Source organism: Pongo pygmaeus, chromosome 3, assembly GCF_028885625.2.
Source record: "Pongo pygmaeus isolate AG05252 chromosome 3, NHGRI_mPonPyg2-v2.0_pri, whole genome shotgun sequence".
Classification (NCBI taxonomy): Eukaryota; Metazoa; Chordata; class Mammalia; order Primates; family Hominidae; genus Pongo; species Pongo pygmaeus.
The window spans coordinates 158,788,159-158,812,493 of NC_072376.2; the positions used below are offsets into that span (position 1 = coordinate 158,788,159).

At 40.3% G+C, this 24,335-nt stretch overlaps 1 protein-coding gene across 12 annotated transcripts in view; it reads right to left on the bottom strand.

Moving 5' to 3' along the window:
• The window catches only part of ZNF827 (zinc finger protein 827), a 175,127-nt gene that overhangs the window by 143,223 nt on the left and 7,569 nt on the right, over window positions 1–24,335 (bottom strand). Inside the window, exons 1-2 of one of the 12 annotated variants that reach the window (XM_063664151.1) lie at window positions 2,003–18,170; window positions 1,144–1,241 (exon numbers count right to left, since the gene is read on the bottom strand). The exons of 10 other annotated variants lie outside the window; for them this stretch is intronic. In XM_063664151.1, the coding sequence (XP_063520221.1) occupies window positions 1,144–1,150 (7 nt within the window). In that variant the 5' untranslated portion in view covers window positions 1,151–1,241; window positions 2,003–18,170. Of the gene's footprint in view, window positions 1–1,143; window positions 18,171–24,335 lie in introns of those variants that run through there. One more of the 12 variants, XM_063664152.1, reaches the window with a different exon arrangement.

The following is a 24,335-nucleotide window of genomic DNA, read 5'->3' on the forward strand; positions in this document are numbered from 1 at the left end:
CTTTTTTTTTTCTTTTTTTGCCTGCTGGGCTCCTCTATTTTCATGTCCAATCTCATAATGGAGGAGTTCTTGAATGTTGCAGTGGTCTAGCTATGGTGAGCTCTCCTTCTGCAGAGCCTGTAGGACAACCTGCACCTTTCCTAGCCTGGAATTTCCTTTCACACTACATCGTGAGAAAAAGTTCTCTCATTGTGGAGCTCAAAACAAAGCATTTTTGAAATCTAGAAGATGAATTTGCTGGACACAACAAACTTTAGAACATGCAAGCCTTGACTTTTGTGTCTCTCTTTCACAATCTGAGAAGTCTCAGGCAGCAAGACACCTCCATTTTCCAGTCTGCCAACCAGCGCAGACTCTTCATATGGAATCACAGAGCAGCACTACACAAGCCAGGGTCCTGGAAGTGCTTCCTGCGGTACAGTGACCGTGGATTTCACAGCTTTCTTAACCAAGGCTTCCCGGGGAAGCCTCTAAATGGCCAATGTAAATAACTTCCTTGTAAATACATTATTTTTAACCTCCAGAGAAGAAAGCTATTTCCATTGCTAATTTTACAACAACCTCTGTCTCTGACTGTCAGGTTCACACTCATTCTTGTCAATTTTACACAACAGTCTGTTTTTGTGTGTGTTTTCCCTTTAAATCAGAAACACAAAGAATTAAGAATAGCAATGGTGCAATTACAGAATGAAAATATGCTGAATAAATTTTGTTTCCATGTGGCGAATATTTCTCCTTTGGGGAAAACAAAACAAAATTCCACTACCTAACACATTTATTTATAATTCAGTTCTCAAGCAGCAACTCGGTAACTTGATATCTACAACTCTTGCTGCATTCTCGGTAGAGAATGTCTTTTCAACTCACTTCCTTTTTGGTTTGACAGTTTTAATCAGATGCATTTAATTGGACCAATATACATCTCAGAACATCCTCGTTCAGAAAGATTGTGAGTGCACAGTGAAAAAAATATATAACAAAAAGACACGTATTAATTTTCATGCTTTTTGGTTTAAGCAAGTGGGGAAGGAAGCCTAAAAGTCCCATTTCTAAATCTACTCGCAAACTATTCCCACCAGTCAGTCCATATGAATCTAGCCAGCAGGTTTTAATGAGAACAGGACTTAAATTCTTAGGACTCACCTGGCATAGGATTGGAGAGATGCTTTCTCACGGTCAACTCTAACAATCAGTGTCTCCAACACTCTCTTCTTGTGACCACAGGTATGTTCACCTGGTACCTACCAACCAACCTTCTGGTTTATTTTCATGTAAAAATCTTGTAAGTTTTCCCTTTCCTACTAATACACTTCTGTAGCTAAATATCTATGCCTTTTAAGATCATACATTTCCATTAGCATTATCAGTTATACTCATAAGTGCTGCAAATCATACAACCAACTTTTACATGCAGTTTTACATAAAAGTAGTTTGTAAGTTTAATACAAAAGTTATTAGCAAAACCAGTGCTACTAATTGACTTAATTCAACAAGCATTTACTGATCACCTACTATGTTCAGGGAACTGTTCTCCACGAAGGGAAACTCAGAGACACAACAGTCTCTGGCATAAAAGTTTCTAATCAACGGAAGAGTGAGGGTTTCACAAGCATTCAAAGCATAATGACTGGTGCCACCATACAGAAACAGCAAGGGTTGTGTAAGCACAAAAGAGGGAATAATGAACTCCAGAGGTGCAGGTGGCTTTGGAAATGGACCTCAAAGGATGAGGGCGATTTTAATAGTAGACAAAAATTCATTTACAAGCAGCCTTGCTCCTCAGCAAATTATCAAAAAGGAAATATGCCAGTCATGGAGAAAGCTAATATTCAAGTGATATATGTTGGATAAGTTAACCCAATGAAAAAATTTTATATTTTTATAAAATACACTATCTTCACATTTTAAAAATATACTATCTATTGATTTGTCAAAGGTAGACCTTACCAACTATTTTACCATACTCACTAGTTTTGAAATCAAACTATTACATTATAAATACCTGGAGGCAGGGCTATGAGTTAGTCATTTTTGTGTTCCTTCTTGATGCCCTGCTCATAGTAGGGGTATCTGGGTTCCTGTGGTTGTAAATGACAGAAAACCAGCAGGACCGCATGAAGCAATAAGGGAATTTTCTCAGTTCCTGTACCAAACAATAAAAGGGGCACAATGGAGCCAGCATCAGATAGGATGTCGAAAGCACCATCAGGGCTCTCTCTCTTTCGCCTGTAGTCTCTTCCTCTCAGGCCACTTTTCCCAGGAGGCTGAAAACCTGGCTGCAACCGGTTCTGGGTTTTCACTCTCAATGACTTCCCACTAGAGAAAGGTCTTTACACCTCTGATTGGCCTGTTGGAGGTCATGTTCCCCTCCATGGGCCTATCACTGAAGCCAGGGGGCGGGTTCTACAATGGGCTCAATGTGGGTCACAGAAGAAAGGAGAGGGAAGAGGTATCAGGAAGACAAAAGCAATGACCTCTATAATGTTTAATAAAGGTTTCTTCTGCCGCATATCAGGCTGTTCTGAACCAATTTTATGATGCTAAGCATAAAACACATCCGCATTTAGGCCGGTTTTACTTGCCAAGTTTTAAATTGTCCCTTTGTAGCCTGAAAGCCTTAGCACATCCCCCACACCAGGTCTGCCTGAAACTAAGAGACCTCTCGCGTCTTCAAGGCTCCAAGTCCACAGTCTGAGGTAAATGCACGGCCGGCAATCGGCTTCACAGGACAGAGACTCGGAGATTACAGTTATCGAAACACGGATATCCAGGACACCCAACCGCTGTCAGCGTGCCCAGGAAGAAAATGTAAGAACTGCTAGTTATTTAAAACTGCCAGGGTGGAGAAGACAACCAGATTCCTGTCACCAGTCCAGCTAGGGAAAAGGTGCTGCAAAGGCATGAGGAAGTGAGAGGAAGTCTGGAGAGGAGAGGAGTCCACACACGGTGGAGGTGGGGGGGGGGTGCTCCTGGGTCAAGAAGAGCATTTGGCACACAGCAACATTTTCAAATCATTATTCTAAATGACCGTGAGTAAAATAAAGGTAACACAAATGAACGCATCACTCCTCTGCAGAGTGAGTTCCAAACAGTAGCTAAGTCAGTTTCAGTATTCTTCATATAAAGTGCTTAGCCAGACCTTCCATGGCCAAGGAACTGCCTGTGTTCCTCCCTCTACCTGCCCGTCTCAGCAGGAATGGCAACTCCTCCATCCTTTCAATTGCTTAGACCCAAAACCATGCCACCTCCCTTGACTCTTCTCTTTCTCTCGGATCCCACATCAAATTCATTCTTGGATTCTGTTGGTTCTACCTTCAACAGAGGTACCAAATCCGGCCAGTTTGGACCATTTTCACCGCTACTACTACCCTGGTACCCAGTGCTGCCATCCCCCACCTGTACTACGGCAGTAGCCTTCCAACTGGTCTCCTCACTTCCCAACCTTGCTCCATTATTCTCAACAAGCAGCCAAAGTAAGTTCTCAAAAATAGTATGTCAAATTCCATTACTCCCATCCCCAAAACCTCCACAATGGTTTCCCATGTTTCTCAGAATAAAATACAAAACTCTTACCTGAACCTCAAGGCATCCCTAATCATCTCCTTGTGACCTCCTCTTCTAACACTCTCCCTTACTAGGAAAATAAGCTCCTGCCTCAGGACCTTTGCAATTGCTCTTCCTTTGCCTGAAACAGCCACATGCTTAATTCCGCTAATTCCTCAGGTCTGCCCTCAAACCTCACTGTTTTTTAGAATACAAGATCCGAGGGAGGACTTTATTTTGGTTGCTGCTGCATCCTTGGCATTTAGGATGGTACTGAACACAGAGCAGGCACTCAATTATTATTTGTCCAATGCATAAATGAAATGGAAGAATAGGCTGAACAATCATAAAGGTAACATCTGTCAGTGATGGAAATAAGAACTATTTTCAAAATTGTAAATTAGAACGCTATTTTTCTCATGTGAGTCAAACATGGAACAGGGAAAAAGCCTGTTTTGCAAACTTTTCCACCAGTTTCCCCAAAGGCCAAGAAAGAACAGCACTGCAGGGGAACTTGGTATTAAAGTCACCGCCCCCTCTAAGAAGCCCCAGCTTTCTTTGAGTTTTAGCTTAACATGTCAATTGACTTCTGCATTCCACTCTATAAACAGCTGTGCCACCAAGGAAACTTTATTCTCTAGAAAGATGCAACCTGTTTCTCCAGGTACCGACATGCTTTGGAGAAACATGTACCGTGTTTGTAGAAGCAAGAATGTATAAAAATATCTAGCACAATGCCAAGAGCTCAATAATGGGTGACTATCATTATTACTGCTGAAAACAGTACTAGACCTATTAACCCCACTTTCAAAGACAAAAGCAAAGGCACAGAGGATAAAGTAACTTGCCAGTATAATACAATTAATCTGTAAGATATCAAAAACTATTCATTATACTTGAATTTTGTTATATGAATTATTTTACAGATGGAAAAGCCTTGGAAATCTACTCTATATGGCTAGTGTCTAGTTAGAGGCCTAGAGAGGGCCAGAGATTTGCCCAAGGTCCCCTAGATGATTTCCAAACATAGGCAGTGCTTGAGCTCAGATGTCCCAATACTACTAAATCATGGTACTTTTCAATCAGCATTAAGTGAATGAATGAATTCTAGAACAAGCCACTGCATACAGTAGGCTCCCAATTGTTGAATGAATGAACAATCATGAAAACACATCTGGAGCTATGATAGATGTTTTCATATTCATCAGCAAATTTCATCCTCATAATAATTTTATATGGGAAACCAAACTCTTCATTTTACAGACCAGAAAACCCAAGTTCCAAAAAGTTAATGGCTTACACAACATGCATGCTTACTGAGTGACAAAGCCAAGTTGAAACCCAAATATTCAGAACATCTGACAATACGTGAGGAGCTTGACAAAAAAATAATTTTTCAGGTAACCAAAAATTACCAAAGTGCCATCAAGTACGCAATATTTTCAAAATTTTATTTTGATGGGATTTAAAAGTGCATACACACTCAAACATAATATGTTGATGCCGTTATTATGTTTGTTATACATAAATGTGTTTCAGGAGCTACTGGAAATTTTCAGCAGTTTGTCCCTCCATTGAATGGCCCAAAGCAACTATGTATTTTAAGTTCTTATTCCTACTTTAATAGTCTTTTTGAATACTTTTGTTCTCCATTATATCGTCAGCAGAGACTCTTTCTCCTATACTTACAACTCTTCGTATGCATAAACTGAGATAAAAATCATCAGGCTTATTAAAACTGTGTACAAACTTGGAATGAATACCTAGTATCATGGGTTGAATTGTGTTCTCTCAAAAGATATTGACGTTCTAACCCCCAGTACATGTGACTGTGACCTTATTTGGAAATAGGCTTCTGCAGATAATCAAGTGAAGATGAGGTCATTGGGGTGGACTCAAATCCAGTATGACTGGTGTCCTTATAAAAGGGGGAAATTTGGATGCAGAGACACACATGCACACAGGAAGAACACCATGAGATGAGTTATGCTATCATAAGCCTAGAAACTACCAGAAGCTGGGCAAGAGGCCTGGAACAGACCCTTCCCTACCGCCTTCAGAGGGAGAGTGGCCTTGTGGACACCTTGAGCTCAGACTTTTAGCCTCCAGAATTGTGAGACAATAAATTTCTGTTGTTTAAGCACTGGTTTGTGATACTTTGTTACAGCAACCCAAGAAAACTAATATAACTATATTTGGATGAAGGCCTGAGGCATTTTTCCTGAATTTGTTCACCTCTGGATTCTCAACTATAGCCTCAGTTTGTAATGCAGTTTTTGTAATAAGCTGGATATTAGTACATAAAACCAACCACATTGCTGATCAGTGTTAAGTCCTGTGAGGCTGGAAGGACTATGAGTGGACTAATAAATTATTTTTGCTTATCTCTCAATTTTAGTCAAATTTCTTTCAAATGAAAGGTTTAAAAAAAATAGGCCAAGCATGGTGGCTCACACCTATAATCCCAGCACTTTTGAAGGTCAAGGCTGGCGGATCACTTGAGCTCAGGAGTTCAAGACCAGCCTGGGTAATATGGTGAAACTGCATCTCTACCAAAAATACAAAAATTAGCCTGGTGTGGTGGCACATGCCTGTGGTCCCAGCTACTCAGGAGGCTGAAGCAGAAGGATAACTTGAGCCCGGGAAGCAGAGGTTGCAGTGAGTCATGACTGCACCACTGCATTCCAGCCTGGGCAACAGAGTGAGACCCTGTCTCAAAAAAAAAAAAAAGACATTACTAAAAAAGGCCTTCCCTTACTAGGGCTACTTAGAGATATCCAAACAAAAAAATACACTCATCCTTACATCCTTACTCACGTTTCAGCAAATTAATAAAATCTTTTCTTTTGTTGAAAAGATAGCTTGAATTTACTTGCCAAAAGGCCAATCTCAAGACCAAAATGGGACTGGTTAGTCCACGGATTGATTACTTGCTCCCTTACCCTTTCATGCACCTCTGTATTACAAAAGGCACATAGAATCTGTCCCCTCAAGCAATCAGAAGTAAATTTACCATGGCTACCACATCATTATCAGAAAAATTGTCTGCTAAGGCTGATAAATCGGTTGATTATCTGCTTCCCTGACTTTTATTTCTTTTTGTATAAATGTTTTCATTTTAACATTACCAATACTTGTTAGAAGATCAGTAATAAATTACCAAACTACTGAAATCGCCGGGAAGTCTTTACTAGGTCAAAGAACCTAACAAAAATGAACACCCCCAACAGCCCTAACCATATAACAATGCATTCTACAGTCTAAGAAATAGCATTCTATGGATAGATAAATGGCTACTTATCAAAATCTTAGCTTATACATAAAATGATACATTTCTTTGTAGACACACACACACACACACACACACACACACACCAAGAGCATTGGCATCATGTACCTTGTAATGAAACATATTATAGTCATCATCATTCTGTCTGCCAAAGAAAAACTTCATACAGTAAGTCCTTTATTTACTAAAAATATACATATATCCAGAAAGAAAAGGGCCGTGGGAGAGAAGAGACTTAGCAAGGGAAAAGAGACAAAATAGCTTTTTATTTAGTGCTTAAATACATATAAAACAAAAGCTGCAAGGAGGCAGCTTCCCCTAACACGCCCCCTGCAACCCACCAACACATTCACAAAATGATATTGGTGCAATTTATTGTATGAGAATATTTTTTATCAGTTATGCACAAGAAGCCATGAGAGCAAAGGACAATCCATTTCAAGGACAGCCCTAACTCAAAGTTAACTTTAAACACTGATTTAGGCCAACAGTTTTAACCTTTACTCCTACTAGGCTTTGTGCCAGGGCTGCTATCAAGTGGTCAAATGTATTCTTATTCCTTGTCTCCTTTTATTTTCCCTGCCCACCTTCTGGTACGCACAGAAGTCAACAACAGAGAGCAAAAAACAACAACAATTAACAAAACTGCAGTCAACCAACAAGCTCAGCTAATTCCAAGGGCCAGGATACCCCACAGCTAAATTAACATTCCCTTAACAACTAAAGTCCAATGGTTTTATCCATTTAATTCTCTTTGAAGAATCCTGAAGGTACCTTCCTTTCTTCTCAGGCATTCCTCAGGCATGCCCTTGGGGTTTTCACTAAGAGGGCTTTTCTAGATTTTTCACCTAAAAGAAATCCAGCACTGTTTTCTAGGGCTTTGTCACCAGCAGGGATGCTCCAGAGGAGCCATTCATTCCATCCCCAACAAAACTCGGATGCTTCTTGTCTTAGCTGATTCCATGTTGCTAAAACAGAATACTTAAGACTGGGTAATTTATAAGGAACAGAAATTTACTACCTCATGGGTCTGCAGCCCTTGGGGCCACACGTAGTGCAGGTCTTCTTGCTGCATCATGACAACAGAAGGCATCCTGTGCTGAGAGAGAACAAGAGCAAGAGATGGCCAAATTCACTTTTATAAAAACTCATTCTCTTGGCCGGGTGCGGTGGCTCACACCTATAATCTCAGCCCTTTGGGAGGCTGAAGCAGGCGAATCATCTGAGGTTGGGAGTTCAAGACCAGCCTGATCAACATGGAGAAATTCCGTCTCTACTAAAAATGCAAAATTAGTCGGGCATGATGGCACATACCTGTAATTCCAGCTACTCAGGAGGCTGAGGCAGGAGAATCGCTTGAACCTGGGAGGCAGAGGTTGCCATGAGCTGAGATTGAGCCATTGCACTCCAGCCCAGGCAACAAGAGCGAAACTCCGTATCAAAAAAAAAAAAAAAAAAAAAATCACTCTCCCAATAACCAGCACACTCCTGAGATAAGGATACTAATCCATTCATAGGGCAGAGCTCTCCTGACCTAATCACCCCTTAAAGGTTCCACCTCTCAATACTGTTGCATTGAGGATTGAGTTTCTAACATATGAATTCTGGGGGACACATTCAAACCACAGCATTCCACCCTTGGCTCCAAAAATTCATGTCCTTCTCACATGCGAAATATATTCATTCCATCACAATAGCCCCAAAAGTCTTAACTTCTTTCATCATCAACTCAAAAATCCAAAAGTCCACAGTCTAATCTAAATTAGATATGGGTGAGACTCAAGGTACAATCCATCCCAAGACAAATTTCCCTCCAGCTGTAAGCCTGTAAAATTAAACAAGTTATCCACTTCCAAAATACAATGGTGGGACAGGCATAGAATAGGCATTCTCATTCCAAAGGGAGAAATAGGCAAGAGAATGGGGTAACTGGTCCTGAGTAAGTCCAAAACCCAACAGGCAAAACAATATTAAATCTTAAGATGCCAGAATAATCTCCTTTGACTCCATGTCCCCAATCCCCTGTACACTGGGGTGGGGGTTGGGCCGCCAAGGCCTCAGGTAGCCCCACCCCAAAGGCTTTGCTGGGTTCAGTTCATCCAAGGGTTGGTCTTGTGCCTGCAGCTTTCCCAGCCTGAAACTACATGCTCCCCTACTTCTACAGCTCCACTAGGCATTGCCGTAGTTGGGGGCTCCCTGCATCAGCTCTGCTTCTGCAGAAAGTCTCTGCCTGGGCCCCCAGGCGGTTATGAAATCTAGATGAAGGAAGCCATATGCCCACAGCTCTTGAATTTTGAGCACCTGCACACTTCTACCACATGAACATAGCCAAGATTTGCTGCTTACACCTTCCAAAGCTGTGACACCTGGGGTGAACTGGGGGCATGATCTGTACTGGAATGTGGGGAGCAAAGACTTACAGCAGCAAGCCCGGTGTCTCAAGGGCACCCGAGGCCTCTCTTTTGACATTTCCTTTCCCCAGGCCTTGGCACTCTGGGCCTGTGATGGAAGGGGAGCACTGGTGATTTCCAAAGTACCTTTGGGGTCATTCTCTCATCGTCCTTTGGTTTCCTTCTATCCATGTTAATCTCCTTATCAATCAATCAGTTGCTTGGTCACATCTATGGTTTCCTCTCCTGAAAATGTTCTTTCATTCTCTGCTACATGGCCAGGCTGAGAATCCTTCAAATTCCTCATTTCTGTTTCCCTTTTAATTATAAATTCCATCTTTAAATCATTTCTCTCTTCTCTCATTTTACTGTATGAAGTTAATAGAAGCCATGTAGCTCCTTCAACATTTTGCTTAGAAATTTCTCTCAAGAGATACCCTAGTTGATGGCTTTTAAATTCTGCCTTCCTAAAAGCCCGAGGGTATGGACACAATTCGGCCAAGTTCTTTGCCACATCATAACAAGGATGGCCTTTACTCCAGTTTCCAATAATCCCTCTTTTCTAACTGAGATCTCATCAGAATGGCCTTTACTGTCCATATTTCTACCAACATTCTGATCACAGCCCCTTAATTAATCTCTAAGAAGTTTCTTAGTTTACCACTAGCTCTCTTCCTCTGAGCCTTCACCAGAATTGCCCTTAATGCTCTGTTTATAACAATCTAGGCTTTTTCTAACCTGCTCCTCCAAATTCTTCTAGCATCTATCCATTACCCAGTTCCAGAACCACTTCCACATTTTCAAATATTTGTTATAGCAAGAGCCCCACTTCTTAGTACCAATTTTCTGTCTCAGTCCATTTATGTTGCTATAACAAAACACGCAAGACTGGGTAATTTGTAAAGAACTGAAATGTATTGGGCTCACAGTTCTGAAGGCTGGGAAGTCCAAGATCAAGGGGCTGCATCTTGTGAGGGCCTTCTTGCTGCATCATAACATAGTAGAAGGTATCACTTGGAGAGACAGAGAGCAAGAGAGGGCCAAACTAGTTTTTGTAACAAACCCACTCCCATGATAATAATATTAATCCAGCTATGAAGCCAGAGTTTCTTAAGGTCCCTCTTGATTACCTCTTAAAGGCCCCATCTCTCAACACTGTTGCACTGGCAATCGTTTCAAACCCATGAACTTTGGGGAACACACTCAAATCATAGAACTTTGGAAAATGCATCAAGTGGTAAGATTGAAGTTTGGGAACATGCTCTACTGCTACTTTGGATAAGGCTCAACTCCAAGGTAGCTGGTCCAAAAAAAAAAAAAAGAAAAAGAAAAAACAACATTCATATGCCATTTCCTGGGAGTGACCACTTATATTATTCCTACATCAGTTCCTCTGGTTCTTGACCTTTTTGGGTGACTGTTAAGTGCCCTAATTTTGTGTTTGAATAAAAACACCACTTCTTTTTCACCTAAGAACTGTCTGCAGTTCTGTAGCTGCAACATTCCCACATATTATAAGAATTTCATTAACCAGCTTATCCTCCACCCAAAACTGGTATTTTAAAAGGAGAGTGAAAATATATTGGGCAATTTAAAGAAGTTATTTGAAAAACACAAGTTTGAAAAGCTTTTGATATATTAGGTTGGGGCAGAACGTAATTACGGTTTTGCCATTACTCTTAATAGTAAAAACATCAGTTGCTTTTGCACCAATCTAATAAATTTGCTCAACTAATCAGGCTTTGTTTTAAATCTTTGTTTTGAAGTTACTTACAGAAAACCTAACTTTTAAGAAAAATTTCCACATTAATATCAGCAGTAGTAAATCTGACTTTATGTTTTGCGGGGCACATATGGTCTCTGTTCTTATATTTTGTTGATGTTGTTGTTTTAAACAACCTTTAAAAACGTAAAAACTATTCTTAGCTCAAGGCAAAAAAAAAAAAAACAAACAACAGGCTGCAGTTTGCAGACTTCTGCTCTGCAGAACAGGTACTTTTCCTTTATAAAAAAAAAGCGGAATGGTGCTCTAAAACAGCGATGAACTAAGATTGCACCACTGCACTCCAGCCTGGGCAAAGAAAGTAAGACTCAGTCTCAAAAAAAAAAAAAAAAAAAAAAAAAATTCCAATATATGGCAACAAGTTTCATCATCATCTTTTTAATCCAGCCACTGGTGTAAGTCATTGAGCACCTTTGTGCCTCAGTTTCTTCATCTATACAATAAGGGGTTAGGATGGATCAGTGGTTTCCAAACCACACATAGAGGAAGCCTGGGGCTCTCGGGCAAGGTTGGGCTCTATGGATCCACCCCCAGCTCTCTCACCCCAGCACACACCCAGCCTGCACAGCCCTGCTTTGTCTTTGATCTTTTCTACATAGTGGAGCTCTCCATAAAGACAAGGAAGGGTTCCACCTATTTTGTTTTGTTTTGAAAGCCACTGTTTTAGATGACCTCAGGGATCCTCCTGGTGCAAATCCTCTATGAGTCCACTTTGGGTCATCAATCATTATCTAATCATCTTATTGGGGACTAAGTGTCAGGTAAATAGAAATGATTTAAAATCCTATATTGAGCCAGGCGCAGTGTCTCACACCTATAATCCCAGCACTTTGGGAGGCTGAGGTGGGGTGTCACTTGAGGCCAGGAGTTTGAGACCTGCCTGGGCAACATAGCAAGACTCCTATCTCTACAAAAAGTTTAAAAATTACCCAGGGCTGGTGGCATGTGCCTCTAGTATCAGCTACTTGGGAGGCTAAGGTGGGAGGATCACTTGAGACCAGTAAGTGGAGGCTGCAGTTAGCTGTGATCACACCACTGCACTCCAGCCTGGATGACAAGAGTAAGATCTTGTCTCAAAAATTAAAAACAAATCCTATATTGAGTATTTAAAAGAGGAGAGGCAAAAACAAGAAAGATCTTATTCTAAGGGACCATCTGTACTTGTTCAGATTTGTGGAAATTCACTGGATAGCCAAATCAAGAGAGTTCCCAAGTCCCACACATACTCATGAAAGGGAGAGCTCATTCCTGCATCTCTCTGCTTAGAGCACTGGGAAAAACAGAATGCTTTAGCAAAGGAAGGACCACTGAGCTGAGACTCCGAGACCTGGTTCCACTTTGAATTTGGAATTTACCAGCTATATAACTTCTGATGTTTATTTAACAACAATTGAAGACCCTACTATAAACGAACTCTTAGACATGGTATGAGGAATACAGTGATGAACCAGAAATATGAAGAATGCTCTGTCCCCCATTACTCAAATCCGTCATCCATAAAGTAGGGTAATAACACTGTTCTCTCTCCCATACATGGTGGTCCTGCCGAGATGGCCAAGTACATGTAAACTGCAAAGCATGGATAACATTAAACCAGAAACCTGTAGATTCTCCTCCTTTTAAGTAAATAAAATATAATCAACTCCAACAATTCACTAATATTGGTGAAACAGGGCCACAATAAGTTTTGTATAGCAAAAAATCTATTTATACAGCATGAAACAGCATGGCAAAATACAAAGGGCACAAGCTTTGGAACCAGACACTCCCACTTGAATCTTATCCTGCTATACACTAGGCCCATCTGAAGTCTACAAGCACCTTCTCCTGTTTAGAGTATAAGACACTAATATCTGCAATTGTGCAGAGTTATGTAAAAGTAAATTCGCATTATGTAAGTAAAGCACCTGGCACAAAGTTGACACTTAGTGAATAATAGCTTTCCCTTTTTCCCAGGCACCTAGAAATCTCAGATGAGAAAACATTATGTTTTAAAGAGGATGGCTTACCTCAGAACTGTTGATATGGTTACCCAGCTCTATATCATAATCACCCCAACCAAAGAAGACAGGAAACTTCTGGTTGTTATGACCATGGAATCCAGATGCAGAATATGCCCAGTCATCAGGAAAATCTGACAGTCTTGGCACAGTTTGAGGACAGAAAGAGAGCAACAGCCAATAGCTGAGGGGAGACTCCACAGCCTGGAATGTGCCACAGACTTCCAACCACAAAAGTTCTCTCTTGCACTTAGACGGTGGTATCCCCTGCAGCATAGGCCATGGCCTCTGCTCTTCTGGGCAAGTCTCCTCGGGAAGGGAGGAGAAGCATGTGACTCCCTCCAGTCGTCTCCAGGATACATTCACGTGAATGTCCAGGGTACTGTTCATCGCCTCCTATACCCAGCCCGGGACAATTTAGGCAAATCATTTTCTCATTTTTGAAAGAGGAAGACAGCAGGAGATGGTCTCTAAAGTCCTTTCCACCTCTAAAACCCTTTGATTCTGTGACCCAGTCTTAACTTCTTTGTTTATTCATTCAGCAGTGTTTATGAAACACCTCCTATGGGATTCCCCCCTTCTTAACTTCATTCATTTGCTCATTCAACAATATTAACAGAACATCTCCTATTTCTTGGATTCTGTGACCAGCTCTTTACTTCTCCCTTCAATCATTTATTCAGCACTATTTATTGACCACCTACTATAATCAGTTACTGTTATGTGCAAGAATGTACAAAAATGAATAAGAAAGTCCGTGCCCTTTAAAAGCTCACAGTTAATAAGAACATCGATTAGTAAGCAAGTATACTATGCACACGAAGTTATTATGATAGGGCTATGGGAACCAGGGGAGGAGATGCCTAATTCTACCCAGCAGGTGGGACAATGGAGGAGGGGAAGCAGGAAAGGCTTCTCAGAGAACTGAGTGTTGCAGGCTAAGTAGGAGGTTATCAGGCACATAAATGAGTTGAAGATATTTCAGAAACAGAGAAAAGAACATGCCAAGAAAAGGAGGTATAAGTATGATTTGCAGAACAGATAGATCAGTAAGAATGAAACAAGGAGTCTACAACATGGCAGAGGAAAGGGGCTCAGATGACAAAGCATCTTCTAGATTTTGCTTCTTGGCAAAGTCTAGAAGTCCAGACTTTATCCTTTTAGAAAAATGCCTAAAAGATCTTAAATAGGATTATCTGGATTACATGAGTGTTTTAGAAAGTCTGCCATGGTGGCAGTGTGGAGACTGGATTATAGAGGCAGGGGTTGGGGAGGGGAGAGGTGAGACTCAGGCAAAAAAAAAAAAAAAAAAAAGAGGTCAGCTGGCAACCATTTCAATTCTCTTTGAGAAAAAATATGAGTGTAAACCAAAGCAGTGGCAGGGGGTGGGCATGATTTATTCTAGAGATATTTGGGAAGCAGAACCAACAAAACTAGGTGGGGAAGAAATTCAATGAGGGGAGGAAAAGGAAGGGGGTGGCATTTGGATTACAGTCAGGTTTCTGTCTCAGATGAGTGGGTTCATGGACGATGAGGACAGCAACCCAGAAAAAGAAGACACGAAGACCAGAAATACTCCTAGTTCCCCAAGACTGGAAATCTTAGTCATCTCTTCTTTGCTACCATGCAGTCTCCAAGATAAATCATGCTGGACCGAGGCACTCACTGGACTTCTCCTACAACAGGGGTTCCAGGAAATCATAACGGGTACCAGGATAAATATAGAGCATCTTCACAGACCAAAACTGATATATACATATTTACAAGAAACAAAGGTAATTTGACTGATGAGTTATTGAAAACATTACTTTTAGTCTAAACCAACAGATATACAGTATAATGCACATTATAAGATAATTCAAAGATACATCAAGGAAATCTCACAGAAGCTGTGAGAACCGTCGTGAGTTTAGGGTTCTCCATCTTCAGGATTCTTTGCCTTTTGGGGTCTTTGCTGAAAATATTCAAAGTGCTACATTATAGCATTACCTAGTAAAGCTGAAGATGCACATGCACCAAGATGTGGCATTTCCATTACTATGTAGACACCTTAGAGTAGTGGTTCTCAAAGTGTGGTGTGTGGACCCCTATGTGTCTGTGAGACCCTTTCAGGGATCCTCAAGATCAAAACTGTTTTTATAATAATACTAAGCTATCATTTGCCTTTATTACTCCGTTGACATCTGTAATGATGATACAAAAGCAATGATGGGTAAAACTATTGGGACCTTAGCTTGAATCACAGCAACAGCAATAAACCATACTGGTAATGATTTCATTCTTCACTGCTGCACATATTTAGAAAACTAACACACAAACACAAAAACAAAACAAGGAGAAAAGCCCTGCCAGTTTCACTTAAGAATGTCTTTGATGAAGCAGTAAAAATTATTTTCATTGAAGACTGACCCTTGAGTAAACATCTTTTTAATAACACATGTAATGAAATACATGCATAAAGCACTTCTGCTATCACCAAAGTACGGTGGCTGTCTCAAGGAAAAGGACATGTGTGACTGAGTTAAGAGCCGAACTAGCCAATTTTTCCTTGAACATCACTTTTAATTGAAAGGATAACTGACTATGGTCATTCAAGTATGGGTATTTGGCAGACTCTTCATTGGAAATGAAAAGTAAGACTGATACTTCAAGGAAAAACTGACAGTGTTTGTTGCCAACAATAAAACTCAAGCTTTCAAGCAAGAATTAAAATTTTGGAAAACATGTGTCTTACACTGTGAATTTGACAGCTTCCCAATACAGTCCTTAAAGACCTCTCAGATAACATCAGTGTTGATATTAATAATTTTTTTTTATATTTTATAACAAAATGTGTCAACATTTGGTAGATCTACATAACTCAGTGAACCAATATTTTCCAAATGTCCAACACAAGATGTTCTATGCACATTGATCCATTCAAAGCACAAGAGAGACCAGTAGATTTTAATGCTACAAAATATGAAAAGGTTATTGAGATGTTCTGATTAATCATTGCAACTAATCTTTAAGAAGCTACCTCGTTTTGAGTCTTGGTGTAATATCAATGAATATTCACAATTATCTGAAAAGACTATTACATATTGGTGTGAAGTCAGATTTTCTTCAGATATGCCATCCAAAACATGTCACAGATTGAATGCAGGCCAGGTGCGGTGGTTCATGCCTATAATACCAGCACTTTGGGAGGCCGAGGCAGGCGGATCACCTGAGGCCAGGAGTTCAAGACCAGCCTGGCCAACATGGTGAGAACCCATCTCTATTAAAAATGTAAAAAAAAAAAGATTAGCCAGGCCCAGTGGCAGGCACCTGTAATCCCAGCTACTTGGGAGGCTGAGGCAGGAGAATTGCTTGAACCCAGGAGGCAGAGGCTGCGCCACTGCACTCCAGCCTGGGCAACAGAGGGAGACTCCATCTCAAAAAAAAAGACTGAATGCCGTAGCAAATAGGAGACTCTCGTTGTCTTCTGTTAATTCAGGCATTAGAGATTTGCAAAAATATAAAATAATGCTACTCTTCTCACTAAATCTCTTTTGGAAAATATATTTTTATTAAAATATGCTATTTATAGTTAACATGTAATGGGTTAGAATCAGTATTTTTAATAACATATTTAATTTCTCAGTTTTAATCTCTACCATGATATAGATAAATAGATACAATGCATATGTACAAAAGGTTTTTGGAGTTTAGGGGTCCTGGTAAAAAGGTCCTAAAACCAAAATGTTTGAGAACCAGTGTCTTAGAGAAATTCACACTCGGGCTAAACTGATATGTACATGCATGTTCACAGCAGCGCTGTTCAAAACAGCAAAAAAAAAAAAAAGTGGAAACAAAAGCAAACATCCATTGTGGTATGTTTCTACAGTGAAATACTGGAGAGCAGTGAAAATGAATGTGCCAGAGCTACATGCATCAACATGGATAAATCCCAGAAAGGTAACCATTGAATGAAACACCAAGGTGCAGAACACACACTGTACACTAACACTGTTACACATCTCAAAGACAAGCAAAACTAAGCAATATGGTAAAGTCCAGAGAAAAACCAAGGAAACAATAAACAGAGAATTTAGGGTAACTCTTAGGAGACAGGGGCAGGAGAAGAATACACGAACAAGTTCAATAGCATTAAAACTAGTTAAACTGGGCGGTAGGTTTACAGATGTTTGTTGTCACTATGCTTTTCATTATATATGTATAGATGTTAGATATAATATTTTTTGTTAAGAGCACATACTATACCGCCTTCAAAGGGAGACACAGCATTAGAATACTCCTTGCTGATTATTGAGGAACCAAAGAGGTAAGGGACGGGTAAGAGGGGAGGGCAAGCCCTGGCTGAGTGTCTGCAGCACTGGCCCTGAGAAGCTGGTTTGAGGCAGGGCTCTCCCAACAGCCCCTTCAGGGATCACATCCACTGCCATCCACCTGAGTTTGGCTTTTCAACAGCTTTCCCTACTTGAAAAGGCCACTTCTTCATTTAGGCCATCACCTTCCACCTCCATTTTTATCACTGTGAAAGAAACTACCACACTTCACAGTTGATTTTTGAGATGTAATCAAACCACTCAATTTAGCAATCATAATCTCTTATCTGGGCCAACCCCTTCCATATTTTTCCTACTTCTTATCTTTACATCACTAATATGGCCCCTCTGGTTCAATGAAGTCCCTTATCTTAGTGTCTCTCACATAAATGAACTTTTGGTTTATTTTGCCCTGTTTTGGTTAATGTATTAGTCTGTTATCACACACTGCTAATAAAGACATACCCGAGACTGGGTAATTTATAAAGGAAAGAGGTTTAATTGACTCACAGTTCCAGATGGCTGGGGAGGCCTCACGATCACAGTAGAAGGCAAAGGAGGAGCAAAGTCACATCTTACATGGCAGCAGGTAAGAGAGTGTGTGCAGAGGAACTCCCGTTTATAAAACCATCAGATCTCATGAGACTATTCACTATCACGAGAACACCACAGGAAAGACCCATCCCCATGATTCAATTACCTCCCACTAGATCCCTGCCATGACATGTGGGAATTATGTGAGCTACAATTCAAGATGAGATTTGGGTGGGGACACAGCAAAACCATATCAGCTAATGACATTTCTTCTTCTTGGAATGTTCTCTCCTCTCTGCTCAGGATCTAAGTCCATCACTTCCTTGAGGATGCTTTATATGTCATTCCTCTTTGAGAATCTTTTACCCATCACACTTGCTCTGTGTTTCCTCAAACATTTACACATCTAACTGATAGTATATGGTCTTGCACTTGTTACCATATTGATTTGACTTATCCTCTGTGATTATTTCGTGTCAACATTTGAAAGAACTATCAGCAGAGGTTGCATCCTACAGAACTTCTGTGAGCCAGGTAAATGCTCAAAAGTTTTCCTTAATGAATGAGCACTAAGTGGGGGTTACAACTCTTAGCCAATCAAATGGTCACTGCTCTAACATGACACCATGCCGCCACACACCTCTACTCCCAAAAGGCTCTCAATTCAGTATAGTGAAAGACGTGTTCCCCTGCTATGGGAACAGATTTCCAACTTTAAATAGAAACCAAGCAAAGCAGCACTTTAGAGAATTGTTTCCTGAAATATTAAACAATTTTAGAGTTCAACGCTTCTCATCTCACCCCACATTACTTGAAGTCCTTAGAAAATCACCCCCAACGGGTGGTTGAACCAGCTTCTTCATAAACACAACATCTGCTGTTTTATTTTTGGATAGTTTTATTTATTCAACAAGTCTTATCAAATCAAATGTATATTCCTTCTAACTTCTATCCTATTGGTCCTACTCTCTGTTTTCTGATTAGCACTTCATAAGTTTATGAAAATACTTTTCAAGCTGAATTTTAATTATTTGTTTCCATCTCTTTCTCTGCTCACTTGTCTCTGAGCTCCTTGAGAGCAGGGACCATGCTCTATTCAGTTCCACAAATTCCCAATCCCTGACACACTTTGCTCAGTTAGTGCTGGTGAAATGAATGAATGAATGAATGAACAAATGAAGTATCGGTTATCACACACAAGCTGGGAATTTAGGATGAATAACAATTTACTCCCTTTTTCACTTGAAAGAACTTCATATATTTGAATGTAGCGATCATGCACAATTTTTATCCACCCCCACTCTTAAGTATTCCCAATTGCCTCAATAACTAATTTCTCATATGATGATTTCAAGAGCCTACAACATTCTAGTTGCCTCCCTTCTTGAGAGCAGTTTATCAATTTCTCCCTTTAAATCAGTGTAACCAATCTGGGATTCAATACTATAGATGGGTTGAATCAGTTTGTAAGAGTGATGTTGCCACCCTTGTTCTGAATTCCATACTTAAATTCTTTTAGCCAACTATGCTGAAATGTACCAATTTTTCAAATAAAGGCCAAGTTTTAAATATTAATTGTTGATTAACAGTGGTTATCTCTGGGGGTGGAAGTTGGGATGAGGGGACTTTCATACTTAAACATTATTGCATGGGTTTAATTATTTATACTAAGCATGTACTACTACTCTTGTCATTAAAAGCCAATATCAATTTTTAAAAATAAATTAATAGTTAATATTTGTGTTTTCTATGGTTTCAGCCTTATGGAGTATGTCCAAGTCACGTTTAAGCTTCTCATACTTTTTCTCTTCTTCTGCACATATTTTTTCACCTATCAACAAGTATTTGAGTAGCCATTTGTGCACAGCACTTCTCTCTAACTACGATCTAGTAGCCAACCCAAACCCTACTTCTAGATTGTGAAATTTCTCTCTTTCTATAAATGTCACAAAGCAGCTCACTGTAATTTGATTTCTCACTTTCTTAAGGTCAGATTAAAACCCAGTAAGTTATTATTTGAAGTTTGCCTTCCCCTAGAAGGGAGAAATCATATAGCACATTTCAGTAACGTTTCCTGGAGCGTAGGGTCTCCCACACTTTGTTTCCTCCCAAATACAGCTGTGTTTCATGCTCTAGAGAGGACTGTTGGGTTAACAAGTAGGGCCAAACAAGTGCAGATTAGAAAACGCCGCCTAATTCTAGGCCATTACGCAAAGGCAGTGCTCTCCATATGGAGCACATAATTCAGGCCTCAGACAGTGTCACTGCATGTGACTCCATTCTACTTCTCTCTGCTTAGTCCCTGCTCTCAAGGAGCTCAGAGACAAGTGAGCAGAGAAAGAGATGGAAACAAATAATTAAAATTCAGCTTGAAAAGTATTTTCATAAACTTATGAAGTGCTGATTAGAAAACAGAGAGTAGGACCAATAAGGTAGAAGTTAGAAGATACATTTGATTTGATAAGACTGAGATGAACTCACACATCTTAAGTCTTTGAGGAGGGAAATATTATTGGCAGCAGAGGTTTTCATGAATCATGGGGCCATCACGTTCCATCAACACCTAAGGGGTTCTCCTCCTGTAGTGGAGGGGCTCTAAGCAATTTATAGTGGCCAAAACCATCTCCTTCAGGCTGTGAAATCCCATGTAGATTTCACAGACCTACAGCTGCACTGTGTCTCAAGAGACCATCAAATGGTCCAGCCCTTGGTAGTGCTGACACTGGTGACTACAAGCTAGTTTCTTCCTTTCTCTGGGTCTGTGTCCACTTCTGTCCAATCAGTGGGAGAAGCAGCCCTTCCCTGCCCACCTCACAGGCAGATGATAAAGTGCTTCATGAAGAATGAAGCATAATACAAACAGAAGGTTTGGGTAATGTACTGTTTTCCGTTTTACATGATGGAGCTACTTAAGCACAGAGATGGTTAAGTGACTTGCCCAAGGTCACACAGCCAGTGAAAAACCTTGGTGATGGGAGAGTTTAAGGGAGAAGACTGCAGTCTATGTCTCCTGTCTACTGTAGGTTCCTTCCATGAGTCTCTCTGGTTTCCAACCTCGAGGAGTTGCAGTCCATTACCCAGCTGATTTTAGGGTTTTAGGAGCCTGAAAAATTACCGTCAATAAGCTGACCAGGCTCACCATCTCCTGTCTTTATTTTTGGCTGAAATGATAACATCCCAGAGTGGGAGTTCTGGTTAGTTCAGGGGTCCTCAATTCGGGATTAAGCAAATGAATCACATCACCCAGGGAGCTTTTAAAAGACGTTCATGCTCAAGCTCCACTCTGGGTCAATTCAACTTAAATCTCTGGGGGTGTTTGTATTTTTTAAAAATCTCCCAGGTGATTCTAATACATCTGGTTGAGAACCACTGGGTTGGCTGATGGTGATCAGAAACTGACGGACAGCAATAGTTGTCCTTGACTAATTACATAATACAGTTCAAGCAATCCTCAGTTGACATGAATTCACACCTCAAGTGTGTTAATATGGCCAGCATTTACTGTGCACATACCCTATGCCAGACACAAATCTAAAATATCTACATGTATAAGCTGACTTAGTCTCAGAGAACCTACAATGGTCTCCCACTTCACAGATGAGAAAAACAGGCAGATAACTGCAGTAACTCGCTAGTGTCATGGCTACAATGTGGTGTTGCCAGGATCTTAATCCCTATACGGCTTCTTGATACTGCCATCAAATGTGCTAGACAACACCTGAGACTCAGTGATGAATGGAAAGATCAAAGAATGCTGGGGAATGCAGAACACTTTCTAATCCAAACGCCTACAGGGATCAGGAGGTAAGATACCTGAGGGAGGCGGGCAGGTGTATATGCATATGGGGACATGGTGGCCGAGTGGCAGGAACTGTGGCAGACTGACGAGCACATGCCTGGGGAATGGAGACAGCCGCCACCGACTACAGCAGATTGCTGCCATGTGGGGAGGTGGGCCCAGTGCGAGTGACTCTTCCAAGTTTTCAAAGGAAGCTGGAAATTTGGATTTTTATATGAAACCTCCGATTTCCAAAATGTTGTCTCAAGTTTTTAAACAGTATCTGTGTGGGGCAAAACACATTACTATGGCACCAGCTTGTAACCTACGATATGATCTCTCTTTCCCACTGTACTCACATATACGCAACCCCATCCTTCATTTAAGATTCATTGCATGTATTCTCTTCATTTGGTTCTCTGTGATTAGAAACAGCAGACCCTGCCTTTCCTCCTTTCTGTGTAAATAAACTATTACCTATATAACATATGGAACACCTAATATAAATTTCCTCTGTGTTACTCTAACCAGTGGGCTGCCTGTTGAACAGAAGAATAAATAAATATTTATGGAATACCTATTCTCTAATTTGAGTCTCACTCTAAGTGTCTAAAGGAGGATTTAGTATCCTCACTTTATAGTAAAATCTGGTTATAATGCATACGATTATTACACAACTTAGATATAATTCAGGTCAAATCATATAAACAGAGAAACTCATTCCTATAGTAAAAGCCTAATATAATATTGTTGGCCTATGAAACAAGTATTAGTCAAGCCCTACAATAATAGCCTTGTAAAAGAATTTTACCATATCATATTATTATTACTGACCACCCCAGTGAGATATATTGAGGAAAAAAAACCATAGAAACCACCAAAAAGTTCCAGGTCAGAAATATCTGTAATCTATTCACAATCTAAACAAACTGAAACACCTTTCACATACTTAATAATAAGTAATATTTATTAAGTCCTTTCTATGCAGCAGGCACTAATTAGGCATGATTTTGTGTATATGTATAATATTTACATTTGTATATGTATTCAATTAATCCTTCTAATAGCTCTGTGACACAGAAACTATTATCACTATTTAAAGATGAGTAAAGTGGAGGACAGGGAAGATAAGCAATTTGCCCAAGGTCACACAGCTAGTCAGTGTCAAAGCTGGGCTCTGAACAGCCTGGCCCCAGAGTTTGTACGTTTGACTGCTGCCCTACGAACTTCGAAAGCACATGAATCCTGTTTCTACTTTAGTTGTGCCATACACAGTAGACAAAGTTAAAGAGGGCACAGTCACAAATGATACTTTCTCCCTCTCATTACAAAACAACAACAAAAGCTTTTTAAAATACAGCACCAGACCACCTAAGATACTAGCACTATGTAACCTTAGAAACATCTATCACCCTCCACAAGCACAGTAGCTTGTTTCAAAAGCTCAGATAAGCAGAGTGCTACTGATCAATCATGGAAAAGATCATTTTTTCCTGGCCTTCTTCAGTCTCCTTTGAAGGCCAGCTTCTTCAGCACACTCAAAACAATTCACCCTGAGATCCACATCTCTCTCTCACCCCTTTTCTTTTTCCCTTCACATCACAATTCTAATGGGGGCTAACCACTTTTCCGACCCATGTAGAAATGACCAAAGAAAAAGAGACAGAGAGAGAGGTTATTTTAGGGTTTGCTTTTTCAGGCCCTAGCCTCCAAGAAGGTCCATGCATTTCTTCCTTGCTGGTAGAGAAACTTGGTTGAATTAGGATTTTCTTAAAAACAGAAGCAAAGTGTATCTAAACCCTGATCACTTAAGAACTCCAAAGACAGAACTTCAGGGGTAAAAGCTGTTTTTTATAAGAAGGGAATGGACAGTCGGAAACAATACCCTTTTTAGGCACACTGAATCTGCTGCATTTAGTATAACCCTAGGTCAGACTGTGAAAGCAGAGTTGCTAAAGGCCACATTCTGACCTCAGATCGTGGGCGCGTATCACTGTGCATTTTATAAAATTAGCTACAGTGCAGCCTCTCTCTGTGTGTGTGCTCGCGTGTGTGTACATGCAGTGAAGCTTTTATAAAATAAACAGCAACATGTACCCATGCCATTTAAGACTAGTATCAAGCCAAAGTCTGATTTTAATTTATGAAACTACTTTGTAACTACAACAATTCTATCCCAAGGTGGGTCCCTGGGGAATGACAGGAGTCATCAGAGAGGCCCCTGCCTCAGCACTTAGTCACACACTATTCTCCAATATCATAAAAAATAACTTACAGAGAGAGGACAGAAATACAAAAAACTTGCTCCCAAACAGAAGGGAGAAAGCAGCCAGAAACGTCAGCCCATCAAGTACTCTTAGCTATTTCTAAGGTTTGTGCTTCACACATTATTCTCTTATAAAATATGATAGAAGACATTTTGGCTACCATGAACTATTAAGTGTTTTGTACACTTAGCCCTAGATGGAATGAATTACTGAGCTACACCTAGCAAAGCAGGAGACAGAAAAGTGTACCTCAGAAACAGGCACCATCATTTACAATCTATACCTTTAAAATGTGGTTCTAAGAGTACATTAACTAAGCCAATATAGTAATGAAATCTGATGAAAAAAAGCTCACATCCTACCATAACTGGCCTGGTCTGGATGTTTTTCCAATAAGAGAAAATCTAAAATCTATGCCTTCACCACAAAGCTCATGGTCTT